A 12,840-nucleotide genomic window follows, 5' to 3' on the forward strand; every position below is an offset into this window, starting at 1 on the left:
GTGTAGAAATCTGCATTGTACAGTCAATACCCGGAGGTAGCCTATTTTTGGGCACTCTGAACATATGTGTGTAAATAAATGTACATACAGCAGTCGCCAAGTGAGTTATTTGTTTTTCTCAATCTTTGCAACTACTTTGTAATCACAGGGTCAGATCCAGAATTGTAAACCTGGTCATGTAAAGGGGCGATGACTGAGAATTACTGACGACATGAGTGTTTTGACTAATTGTAGAAGCTGTTAAATTCACAAAGACACTGTTTGACATGAGTGACAAGAGGCATGTTTATTATTACTTTAAATGCATATATATAGATTTATAGAAATCTGAGAAAATGCAGGAAACAGGAGAAATAAAGCACAAGGGATGGAGTGATGTGATGAGTTTACATAGATGATTATACAACCAAGCGCACAATAAGTGAATTCAAAATCACATTATAGACAACTAAAACATAAGAACAGAAAGCAAAACTCATCACATCACTCACATTATACAAAAAGCAGCCAGTCAGAGCTCTCAGTTCAACACAAACGTCCAATATCATTTCTGGTACATCCTTGGCTACAGCACATCCCTGCCACCCCCCGAGAGAAGTTCCTCTTCTTCCTGATAGACTTGGGCCATTTATCTGAAAAGGAACTCACAACCTCTTCCCCTGATATCTTTGAAAGTTTCTCCGCGACGTTTGGTTCATTGAGGACTTGCTGCTGCCGCCTCTCTCCTAAAGCACCATAAATGACCAAGAGATCAGCCAGAGACGAGGAGGCGGGGCTCTGGAAAGGAGTGTCAGTGTCTATGAGCGCTAAAACATCTGGTGAGCTGTGCTGGCTATCCTCCTCTGAGACATCGTTCTGGGTCGTCCACTGTAGGGTTTCTGTGAGAAAAGACAGCATATTGGAATCTTTGAATTGTGTTTCTACAAGTCAAACAAACAAAAAAGTCACTCACCAAACTCTTGGTCAGTGGAGCGTCTCCACCGGGAGCCCCCACAGGTGTAAATCACAGCTCTGATGAACTCTCTGCCGCAGAGCTTGATGCCATAGTCGTGTTGCAGGAGCAGTTTGCTCATTAAGTCAGCCTGCTCACTGCTGCACACACTGCCGACACACACCACAGCCACGACAAGAGTCAGCCTCCACGCCATCATCATCTTCATCAAAGCAGTTGGCTTGAATGTACTTCTCCTCAAAATGTCAGTCGTCTTTTCTTTCTTCCGATTGACCTTTATGATCTACTGTTGAGCTTTTCTCTCAAAGTCTAAAGTCTTTGCCTTTCCTTTTTTTTTGTCTTGAGAGGGACCACCTTATATAGTCCCAAGGCTCCAGCTGATTGGTAAACTCCTCACCCCCACCCCTCATAAGTACGTCATTTCAATTAATGGTTGTGACGTACCGCGAGACACTTCTTGGCGGTAGCAATATTAGGAGAATGTTTTATATGAAATCTGAGAGAACACACATTTATCAAAAAACGGTGGAGGGAACATGGTGTCTTTGTACTGTAACAATGCATGGAGACAGCACTTAAATGCTTTTAAGTTTTTATAAAATCCAGATAAAATCTATGTATTTGTGTTGTGTTTCAGAAATAAAGCTTACAGTGAAATCATAGAAAGCAAAATAATCTTTATTTATATAATCATTTTCTCAGCTGAGATATACACATATTGAATTATTTAATATTCTGAGTTGAAGTACGTACTTGGAACTAAGGTTCACCTGTGTTTGAGATTTAGTGCATTATCCATTTTTTTACAAATAGTGCAAATGCGTATTATTCAATCAACTAAACAAAGCAATAACAAATGACCTTTCCCATATGAGAAGCATGATGAGCAGCATCATTTCTCCAGGAATGTGGCGAGTGTGTTTTTGGCACGCCGGGCTTTCTCTATGCTCTCAAAGGTCGGGGTCCCGAGAGGCAAATCCAATCGATCGCTCTCAGATGCCATGATACTCGCAGCCTCCTCTTCAAGTACAGCCAGAGAGACAAGGCTTACATTAGTGTGGACACGATTTGATCACACAAAAGTGCAAAGCATTACGTCAACTTTGAAGTAAAACGAGTGAATTCAGTGTCGCTTTTAACAGGGTTTACGTGGGGCATTACAAGAATGAACTATGCCAAAATCATGGCCTTGAATGTCAATAGAAGCATTCACTTGGATTCAATCTGGCATTAAAGCAGAACTAAGTAACTCCATTGCAGGTGTCATAGCACGTTGTTTTTTTTTTTACTCATTAATTGTCCGTGAAAGTAAATACTACGCTGACAGAAAAGACAAAGGGAGAGAGGGATATTGTACATCCAGTTACACAATGGAGATCAAAAATACCCAAATTATGGTCTAAAACATTGACCACATCTTTCATGCTCAAAAGATTCCCATTGTGTCTCTTTCCTTTGTTTTCAAATCCTACAAAATTAAATATGCGGTTATTTTTTCTATTAGTGGAATCATAGGCGCAGATTTATGTGGAAAAAACGAGATAAAAGACATTGTCAGAATCGATCTGGTGATTATGAGCCGGGCGCTCCACCATATCTAAACGAGCCGAGCGTCACATCGCCGCCGCACCTATACCATGGAATGAAGTGACCCGCACTAGCACGTTAGAAGAAGGGAGTAACGGCTTTCAGGGTTTACAGGTTTGATCTTTTGAATCCTTTTGTAATTAGGGAAAATTCGCCTTTACCTAAATCTGACTTGCTGCTGCCTGCATAAACCCTGTATAAGAACACACACTGAGCAATGTTTGTGAAGTGGGTTATCGATGTGTAGCGTTTGAAAGTGTTACCTCTCATTCTATGGATGAATGTGCCATAGGCCATGTCCAGTTGGTAGGCAAAGACAAACCCAAGAGGAACAATGGGACCCAAAAGCCCTGGTTTTCTCTTCTTTATTGCACTGTGAATTGAAAAAAAGAAAAAAGTCATTACCCTTATGCAGTAATTATTCACCCATTTTAGCTATTGTAAAAAGGAAAATCTGTTTTTTCTGATGACAAATGTTAATGTATAATTACAATACATTTCAAATTAGGTTTAATCTCTTAACCCCCGCCTTAACTGAGCACGTTTTCTTCAGTTCGACTTTATCTATCCTGGTAAACCACACCCACTTCTTTTCTGCGCGAAAGCAGGTGGGTCTGGACCAATGGCCACTGGTTGCACTGGTGTATGACGCTAGGGTCCGCCATTGCTGCAGTACTTCCATATAAGGGCGGCAAAACAAGCTAGTTTTCCATTAGATTGCATTGTACTTTACACATGTTTTAAGCAACTGTAAAGTCTGGTTTGTAACTTTCTACAGTTAGATATTCCTCCTGTGATAATGCTGGGTTTTTGTGAGGTACATTTCTGAAATCTTGTATTATACTAATGAGGGCCGGACTTTGATTGACAGGCCATTGGCATTAGAGCTGATGGCGTGGGCATGATCGAACTACACGCCCGGCGAGGACCGGGTCTACAGTTAAGATCCTGCCCTTAGACCCTTTTTAGGAACATGCTCCGTCACAGCTGGGTAGAGGAGTCTGTATATCTGTAAAATATTTAACATATATCGATATATTTTTAAATGACATATGGAGTTAGACCATATTGCATATATCGGGATATTTAAAATTCAGATAAGCTATTAAGCTACCAAAAAGAAACTGGTAATCTCAAGCCGATTTTTTAAAGGTTTATCTTAAACTGAGCACTTTATTTTGTGATCTCTTTATATATAAATGCTGCCCTCAGATAAAGACTGCCCTATTTTATTTTCTAGGCAATTTTTATTTAAGATATTTTTCTTATTTAAATGTGTATCTTACGGAGCTTTATTATACAGTGTTTATGTTTACATTTTATAGTGAGTCTTCAATAGTATTTGGCTTTGACTTTGACTTAACATTTAATTTCACAGCTCTCACTTTGCGGAAAAAATACCGGGATATCGATATTCAACCAAAATATATCGGGATATGACGTTTAGTCCATATCGCCCAGCCCTAAAGAGACGGCGTCTATTATTTGCTATTTATTATGTCTATGGTCTGGACACACACGGTAAACAATCACAACCGTCACAGGGAACTGACAAGGTTACATCACTCGCTGCACCGCTATGTTGTAGTTCTATTGCGAGATCTATAAAGGATTATCTTACTGTATGTGATCATACCATTGCTCATTTGAAAGCTAAGAACCCCTGGAAGGCATTCACCAAGCTTTACCTCGTGAAGCCAGCTCTAGCACTGATTAGGAGTGGGGGGACAGGTGCTGGGATTGGGGGAAAGGAGCGAGAGGGTCCCTTTACGTTCACTTCGAAACTGGTTTTAGCGCTAGGATCTGGAAACCCTAGTCGGAGAAGTTATTCTACCTTAAAATAAGATAAAAAAAACAACAAAACAGGAGACAAATAAGTACAACAACGCAACAAAAACGCCACAAATATACAAAATGATGAAACATTTTTAAAATCACTTTTGTGGGTCTTAGCTTTCAAATGAGGCATTGCCCAGGCCCATAGGCTGCAAGCTCCAGTCGAGATGCTTTTAGAGTTGGGTAAAGCTGAACTGGAGAAAACACGCTCGGTTAAGGCGGGGGTTAAGAGGTTAAAATATTTTAAGAAGGTATCAGAAGATAGACTAACCTCTCCAACTGGGTTTCCAGATCCTAACGCTAAAACCAGTTTGGAAGTGAACGTAAAGGGACCCGCTCCTTCTTTCCCCCAATCCCAGCACCTGTCCCCACTCCAGTCCGAGTCAGTGCTAGAGCTGGCTTCACGAGGTAAAGCTTCTAGAGGTTCTTAGCTTTCAAATGAGCAATGGCATGATCACATATACAGTATCAGAGATTAGTAGCCTAAACATTCACTCAAGTGAGGGTAACGTCACTTGAAAGAAAAGTAGTAAAGAGTAGATGCTGATAATACAACTTGAGTACTGAGTATCTGAGTTGTGTCTTTGTGTTGATGAAATAGGAAAGACAAAATAATGTTGTGAAAATTCTGATATTTCCAAAGAAAACCCTCTAAAACGGGATGAAATAAGAAAATTAAATGAAGCACAAGGTAAATTAACACTTTCATTAATTACCATATGTCACATGCAGCTTTTTTCACTTAAAAATCATTTCACAGAATCAGTCAACAGCAGGCTTTGAACACTACTTCCGTTGGAGTGTTTAATTGCTGTAAGTGGCTTTTACATGGCTTTAACTTCCCACCGCTGATGCTGCACACACTGAACCCACCAAAGACACAGTTTCCTCAAATAAAAACAGACGCACCTCTGCATATAGTAAAACATGTGCTTGTGTCCGGATATGCCGCTTAAAGCCAACAGAGTTTAGTTGTATCTCCCACAAATGTTCCCATGAGACGATGTGACGACACAGAGCTACACCACAGAATGCCACTGAACAACGACGTGTGACCCAACAGTTCAGTGAATCTGTCATGACATATAACATAAACTTACCCGACAGTAAGCCCCAGGGAAGACACACTAAAAAATGTGCCAAAGTATTTGAGGAACTCTCTGGACCAGGCGATCTGCATGGCCATCTGTCGCTCTCTCATCTGGTTCTGCATCAAGATCTGACGCTCCATCTAAGTGAGCGTGAAGACAAAATCAGTGAGAAGTCATGGATTATCGAGATTGCCATTTCACCTGGTCATTTAGTGAGACTTTTGTCCACTGTTTCCGGTCTCGCAGGGAGACATCTATTGTGTGACATTTTAATATTCATAGCCTTTGTTCTTGAAAAGTGAATGTGTCAGAGAAGAGCTTTTATTTCAGTAAAACAGGAAGAGGACTCTGAGTCAAAACACAAAAAGTGTAAGTGAAAGGCCCCAAGACCATTAGACGTGACGACAGTGACAAAAGTGAACGGCGTTAATAGCAGCATGTCGAGGAAAACTACAAATCTGTCATAGGAAACAATTTAGTAATTGTTGCACATTCAACGCCATTCAAAAAGAAATACAAGCGTTTATACTCATGTAATTTATTTTACAACACCAGAATGACAATTGATCTAATTTTACCAAAGTAAATGAGTGTGTGTCAACCATTTGTTCCAAACAAATAATTGTAAATTATATTATCTGAGTAAGGTAAAAGATATCTAATGATGCACAATTATGTCTGATTCAAATCTTATCAAACACTTCTGACTGCTGTGACTTAGTCACATAATAATCAGCCTTCTAAAGTTATTACTTCAGGCTGCGCTGATATATCATTAACGTTTCTTATGAACAGGAAATGCCTGAACTTGAGGAAACTGTGCTGTTGTAGATGAGGTCCAGTCAGTGTGGACAGCGTCAGAGGCAGGTTGCAAAAGCCACATGCAGCAATTAAACACTCTAAAGTGGCTGAAGTATTGCTCAAAGCCTGCTGTTCCACTGATTGTTGAGAGTGCAGTAAATATAAAAAAAAATCCCACTTAAGGTAAATCGAAGTCCTATGAAAATCTATTGCTGCTTAAAGTCAAAGTCAAAGAAACGGACGGTCGAGACTCTAAATGATTCTTAGTGATGCATATCTATTCACTTCCCCCGACTATTATTTACATATTATTATGCTTCAACCGGGCCAGATATAAAAATCATACAGTACCATAAGGTTTCCCACCCAGGGATAGCAGGGGGAACTTGGAATTATTTATTTACTATTATTATATAGACAGCATTTTAGCTCTACACATGATCATTGTACTTCTGCACTCTCTAGAAAGAGGGTGCTCCGACTATGTAAAAAGCTCAAGGAGTTTGCATGTTCTCCCCGTGTCTGCATAGGCTTTCTCCCTGGGTACTCCAGTTTCCCCTACCACTAAAAACATATACAACATGCCAGCAGGAGAGAGAGTTAAGAGTGCGAGTGGGGACAACGGCATGTGCTGTCCCGACCAAATAAACTAATACATGAATCCAACATTCATAAAAACACAATTCATCTCATAATGTAATCTTCATTTTGTTCTCATTGACGACGTGTAAATGGATGACTCAAAAGCTTCCATCACTGCTCACACGTCAAACTGGCATTCCATTTAAAAGGGGTAAAAGACGGGTCCTACAATTCAAGCACAAGAGAAGGAGGACTCGTAATGACCGGTGTCACATTGATAAGTAATCACCCGTGACACATTAATGCAGAGGAAATTATGTTTTCAAATGTAATTTAGTGATGTCAAACACAACGCAATACGAGCAGTGGTTCACTGCAACCACGCCACTCTTATTGTGCATATGTGTTTGTTATTATGAGTGGACTACACAGATATACAGGCGCTATAACACCCTCCGACTGACCACCTACCCAGAGTTAAGCTAAGTTTTTTAACCCCTTAATCCCCACCTTCACCAAGCACATTTTCTCCAGTTTTACCCAAAAATAAATATCTAAAAAGCTTCTCAACTGGAGCGCTTACAGACTGTAGACCCTTTAATTGTTTGTAAACATTCCGGGCTTAGCTGGAGGCGGGATTCCTATCTATTTCCATTATAGCTGTTGTCATAGTAACGATTAACAAATGTCTGTCGTTGGAAATATCAGATAAACCTTTTTTTTTATCGTCTCAAAAGTCATTCCTCTTGTTCTTGCACCTACAGGACCACATTTTTTAGTCGTAGTTTTACACTTATAATCGCTAGTTTTAGTTTAACCTTTTTTCTCTTGATCACTTCCTGCCTCCAGCTGATGTCACTGATGATGTCAGCAGCAAAAGGACCAGTGCCAGACGCCTCATTTGAAAGCTAAGACCTGCAAGACTCATCTAAGCTTCTTCCTTGTCTTTGCTTTCACGGCATAGTCCTTTATCATGTTGTCATTGCTTTCTATATCATTTTTGTCACGTTCTCATTTCACACTTTGCTTTTTTTAGTGTGATGTAACTGAGTAAGCCACAAAAATGTGACAAAAATAGGTAAAAAAAGACACAGCCAAAAAAGGATGAACGAGGGAGAAATCACAGACAATACATATTACAATTTTATATTACGTTATGAAACCTCATTCTAATCCAGCAACATGTTTTTCATATGAGCTGGCGCCAAACTCCCAGGTTGATACATCTGGGGCTGGCAGCAGCGGAGGAATTCAGGGGCAAAAACATGTAAACTTCTCTTTGTAAGTGAGATAATGCGATTGGTGTTGTGGCAAGCGCACATGCCAGCTGCTGCTCAGGAGTCACAGCGCCCGGATAAATCACAATTAAATGAAAATGAGGAAGCGCAAAAAAACGAGGGCAGTACAACAAGAATAAAGCTCTGGGTAAAATGTTTGCACTTCTTTATTTTAGGGGAGAGTATACGCGTGTTGGAAGTCAGGTGGTTGGATGGACTGACGGCACAGACTGGCAGCATCTCTTCTGTCAGTAAATGCTTTGGTTTTACAATATTATGTGCATTGTTTTTGCCGATGTAAAACACTTCGGAAACATTTTGTTGGTTCAATAGGAATTAAGAGACATGAACTGGATACAGTGTGGCACTCTGAGATGCTTGTCAAGTGTGTAAAGCACAATACCAGTGTAATTATTCATCAATAGTTAATATGACACTTTTCTCATTTTGTGATTTTATATCGTTTTTATTTGACTGTAAAGGCCTTATCTCAGCTGACTGACAGAATGTACGTCAAGGATTTGAGTCACGATTATCTTGAGGAAAAATACTGCGATTTTACGATTATTCATGATTAGCAAATTTAAGGAAGAAAATGTACGGCGCGCATGTACAATCAAAATATACACGTACATTCTCATATTTATTTAAGGGCTGTTTTAGTCAAAAACCTATTGAACATTCAGCCTATGTTATTTTTCATATTTATGCTTTTGTCATTATAGAAAAAAAGGAAACTAATAAATAGGCAGTAGAATATTATTAGCTATACCTAAAGAAAGCCAATTTATGTGGATGTTTTAAAAAATCATGTCCATTTGTAAGTGACATAAACGCGGCTGCACATAATTCTTTTGGGACTCTTCCTTTGGCAGTTATGAAAATGGATAAGTTGACTTCATACGTTTTGGAGCGGATTTAACACTAATGATGAAAGCACACAAATAAGTCATGAGACGATTTACCTTGAGCCCTAAAATTCTTACGATTAACCTACCGTGAGCTTTTATAACCAGGGTAATTATAAAAATCGGTTAATCTTGACATTCCTAATGTACGTTATGATCAGATATTTCCATCCATGGACTTGAAAGGGATATTTTTTTCCCTTTGATGAAATATTCCAAGATGATAATGCTATGATTTAACAGGGTCTATGGGAGTTCAAAGAGCATGAGACAGAATAAAAAGCCTAATTTTAGGGATGCGGTGGTGAAAACTATACACAGTGGTCCAACCATAGATATAACATATACTCAACCCATAGTTTATGAGGGGAATTTGAATCTGGCCATGAAAAAAACAAAAAACAGAAAAGAGAATAGAATGTGTGCTATAATCCAATCTAAATGCAGTCCAACTAAATGTTGGGAGTGTGGGACATTTTAGCCCTTTCACAGCAAGCATTTAAGCCAGCCGAATCAGTCCTCACATTGCCGATTTGTAATATGCCTGCGCCACCAGGAGAGGGAAAAAACACAAAACACAAAAATCAATTGACGAACCTGGTTAGTCAGCATATTTGAGTAATCAGTTGCCCTTTTTTTCTCTGTTAGCCAAAATTGCTGAACATGAGGTATTTGTCCGATAGGCTATGTGTTAGTGGTTAAATCTCGCTCCGTCAAATCGAAAGACACACACAGAGGAAGTTCAAGTTCTATTGCATGCTGTTATTCACTCAATGTTCAAGTCATGCTGTGGTGTGTAAAATTTCACTCCCGTAATAGAACCAAATAGAAGCATTAATTTCATTTTTTTAATCTGTTTCTATTTTTTAATTGAAGCATATAAAAAAAACACACAAAAAACACAAAACACGTCTTTGCAGTGAGCAGGCTTCTCTTGACTCTACTGAGAGCTTTGTCAGTGGGACAACACCAGCTAGTAGAGCTTGACAATCACACTCGTCAAATGCAATATTGTCTTTTACAGTAGCTAAAAATAGATTGCCACAAAGCATCATGGGGTGTAAAGCCAGTCAAACAAGCTCTCAATTTGCATGGGTGTCTATGGCTTGAGTCGCTTCGATAGTCAGTCTTCGTAGGTTTTCTGCTTTCAAACACTGCAAGGCCCAACCCTCCCTGTGACCCACCCCACCCCGCTCTCCCCAATGTGAGTGCTGACCACAGACTGTAAAATTAAGAATGGACTTATTGTGGCCTACTTCTTCCTGTAACCGTAAGGAAATGGCGGCTGGCTCCGGAAGTTCCTCTCTCCTATGGACTTTCCATTGAAACTCTTACCTCCAAGCCTTTGTCTTTACATGCACAACATAGCTTGCCTGGAATACCCATGCTGCTTCACACGCTCAAATCATTTCAAACTGCTCAGCAGCCTGGAGACCAAGGCCGAAATCTTCGCATGGATTTGGGGACCAATCACAGAACGAGGAGGGACGTCAAGACGATGACGCACTATTTGACAGACGGATGCTTGACAGAGACCAAATATGACAGAGGCAGACACTAAGCCATCTTTCAGTCAAGCTTTAGACTGTGTTCTAGATAGTTTAGATAGTTTATTTTAAAAGAAGAAGAGCGTTTGGCTTTACAGTCTCCAAGTCATCAGATACAATTGATACAATTGGCTATGGGCTACATGCAGATGCTTTGATCTTTTTAATATTTTTATTTTCGCCCTATTCTGAATAATGGAGCTGGCTCCAAAAACCCAGCCAAATTGCTAGCATGAACGCACCAGCTAGCCTGCGCTGAATGGGGAATCCTCGCTCCCTCAGTCCATTCTTAATTACACAGTCCATGGTACTGACTGCACTGTTTGAACGTGAAAGTTTGATTTATTTCAGTAAAGACTTAAAGTACTGATATTTCCAAAGAAAATGCCATAAATCATAATGAAAAAAAAAAAAAAATTCCGAAGACGACCCCCGAAACACTTCATTCTTTCACTATGAAGCTTACTATCTTTTTTTTTGACTCAAGCAAGAGTACAGATACTTCAATATAATATTACTCAAGTAGAAGCAAAAAGTTAAAAAGTTACTCAGCTGTACTCAGTTACTACTTTGAGGCGAGTCGTAACTGAATACTAATTTATGTTCAGATTTTTACAGCAGTTTGGTTGATCTTGTGATACATAGCAACAAATACCTTGAAATGTTATGTAGTGTATCTTAAATTAAACAACCAAAACAAGATTTATAACTCCTCACCTGTAACCGAGCATTATGGAGCATAAACTCCTGCTGCTTTTTTAAGTTTGCATCCATGGACTTGGAGAGCAGAAACCCCATGATGTCTTGACGTTGAACTTGATGACCTAAATACAAAGATATGTTCAAATATCGGACTATCCCCAGTTACTCATCACTTTAGTTACAGTAACCCATGTGGCTGAAAGCACCCCTTTCCCATGTAGCCTTTACAGTATGGATAGAAACTGTGCGGGTTTCTCATTATGAAAACATGAAGACGTGACCTCAAGTCTGCACAACAGAACATTAACTTGGCATCTTCTTTGGCGCTTACAAGGGGATTTTAGGAAACTGTTCCCAATCCACTGCCTATAATGTTAGCTGTTCTTGTTAATATTGGCTCATGAACGCAAGCTATGAATGAACCAGCGACATACCAAGTATAAAAAGAGTAGGCAACTTGAAGCAACTCTACAGCAACATCCGTAGACCAGGGTTTAAGAATGAGGTGAATCAAGGACAAACTATGGGGACAAACCCAAGTGAAATCATGCTGTCAACACAGTGCTCTTCTTCGCTGGCGTTTACAGTCTTACCCTGCAGCGTGATATGCTCTGCTGCCACCTGCCTTTCTCCTCCTCTCCTGCATGACCCTCCTCGAAAGATTCTTTTCAAAGGATATTTAAGAGGAGGTACAGCCTTTGGTATTTTTTGTTTTTATATTTTTCCTCTATCTTTATCCCAGGACAAGCCTTTGCTTTATTGTATATTTTGGCTATGAAAGTCCCCTGCATTACAATGATTTTTAGATATGTACCGCCACCTACTGGTTGCTATTGGTGCCGCTGAAAATGTAAACATTCAGACCGGTGTTTCAGATCAATAAATTAGAGTGTTTGTGATAGACGAGATCTATTCAAAATATAGCAAGACTATAACTAGGCCTGGGTCAATCCAGAATTGGAGGACATATTACGTCCCAGCCTTGAAATTTCACATAATCCATGAACAAAATATTAAAGCCTGGGACCAAATTTAAATAAACTGAGATAAAAATGTTTATTTATATTTATATTTTTACCCCCTAAAATGCAATATTTTTCTTGCCCCACACATAGATATATAAAGGCCTTTATATATGTCTATGGTCCCACCCCCTTGATCATCAATCTGAAACTAAACAGTTAAAATACATTTTAAATAAATTTTCTTTGGTAAAGTGATGTGTCTTGTAATTGTGTGAACATTTATTTTAATCAACAAATATATTTCAAATAGGCTTTGAATTATTATGCAAGAAGTGTATGTCCCGCATGCATGCAACCCTGTTACCCTATGTGTTACCCTAACATTTTTTAGCAGAGTAAAAGACGAATAAAACACGAGTCACATGACACAATGACATCATTAAACACTTGCATGGGTAAAGCAAAGGTAAGCCCTCTTTTCTATTATTCATATTTTTGTTAGCCTTATTAGAATGTCTCACTCTACCTCATGCAACCCTGTAACGCTTTTCTTTTCTTTTCTTTTCTTTTTTAAGATAAAACAAATGTAATT

General features: G+C 39.3%; 2 protein-coding genes across 2 annotated transcripts; both read right to left on the bottom strand.

The window, feature by feature from the left end:
• Positions 1-342: 342 nt before the first annotated feature.
• rln1 (relaxin 1) lies at positions 343-1,471 on the bottom strand. The gene is made up of 2 exons (XM_079582842.1): positions 953-1,471; positions 343-878 (listed from the first exon to the last, which is right to left on the bottom strand). The coding sequence occupies exons 1-2, from the start codon at positions 1,158-1,160 to the stop codon at positions 526-528; spliced, it is 561 nt and encodes a 186-aa protein (XP_079438968.1). The 5' UTR covers positions 1,161-1,471; the 3' UTR covers positions 343-525.
• Positions 1,472-1,614: 143 nt separating this feature from the next.
• plgrkt (plasminogen receptor, C-terminal lysine transmembrane protein) lies at positions 1,615-11,878 on the bottom strand. Its single transcript, XM_079551648.1, has 5 exons — positions 11,718-11,878; positions 11,299-11,405; positions 5,476-5,606; positions 2,803-2,912; positions 1,615-1,972 (listed from the first exon to the last, which is right to left on the bottom strand). The coding sequence occupies exons 2-5, from the start codon at positions 11,377-11,379 to the stop codon at positions 1,845-1,847; spliced, it is 450 nt and encodes a 149-aa protein (XP_079407774.1). The 5' UTR covers positions 11,380-11,405; positions 11,718-11,878; the 3' UTR covers positions 1,615-1,844.
• Between the last annotated feature and the right edge of the window lie 962 nt (positions 11,879-12,840).

The sequence above is a fragment of the Gobius niger genome (genome assembly GCF_951799975.1).
Source record: "Gobius niger genome assembly, chromosome: 2".
NCBI classification, from domain to species: Eukaryota; Metazoa; Chordata; class Actinopteri; order Gobiiformes; family Gobiidae; genus Gobius; species Gobius niger.

What these genes read in the sequence shown, in the direction of transcription:
- rln1 (XM_079582842.1), bottom strand. Translation starts at nt 1,160, where the DNA reads ATGAAGATGATGATGGCGTGGAGGCTGACTCTTGTCGTGGCTGTGGTG. An exon ending in CTCCACTGACCAAGAGTTTG is followed by an intron (nt 879 to 952) that starts GTGAGTGACTTT and finishes CTTTTCTCACAG; the next exon opens with AAACCCTACAGTGGACGACC.
- plgrkt (XM_079551648.1), bottom strand. Translation starts at nt 11,379, where the DNA reads ATGGGGTTTCTGCTCTCCAAGTCCATGGATGCAAACTTAAAAAAGCAG. An exon ending in TCCATAATGCTCGGTTACAG is followed by an intron (nt 5,607 to 11,298) that starts GTGAGGAGTTAT and finishes ACGCTCACTTAG; the next exon opens with ATGGAGCGTCAGATCTTGAT. An exon ending in TCCCTGGGGCTTACTGTCGG is followed by an intron (nt 2,913 to 5,475) that starts GTAAGTTTATGT and finishes TTCAATTCACAG; the next exon opens with TGCAATAAAGAAGAGAAAAC.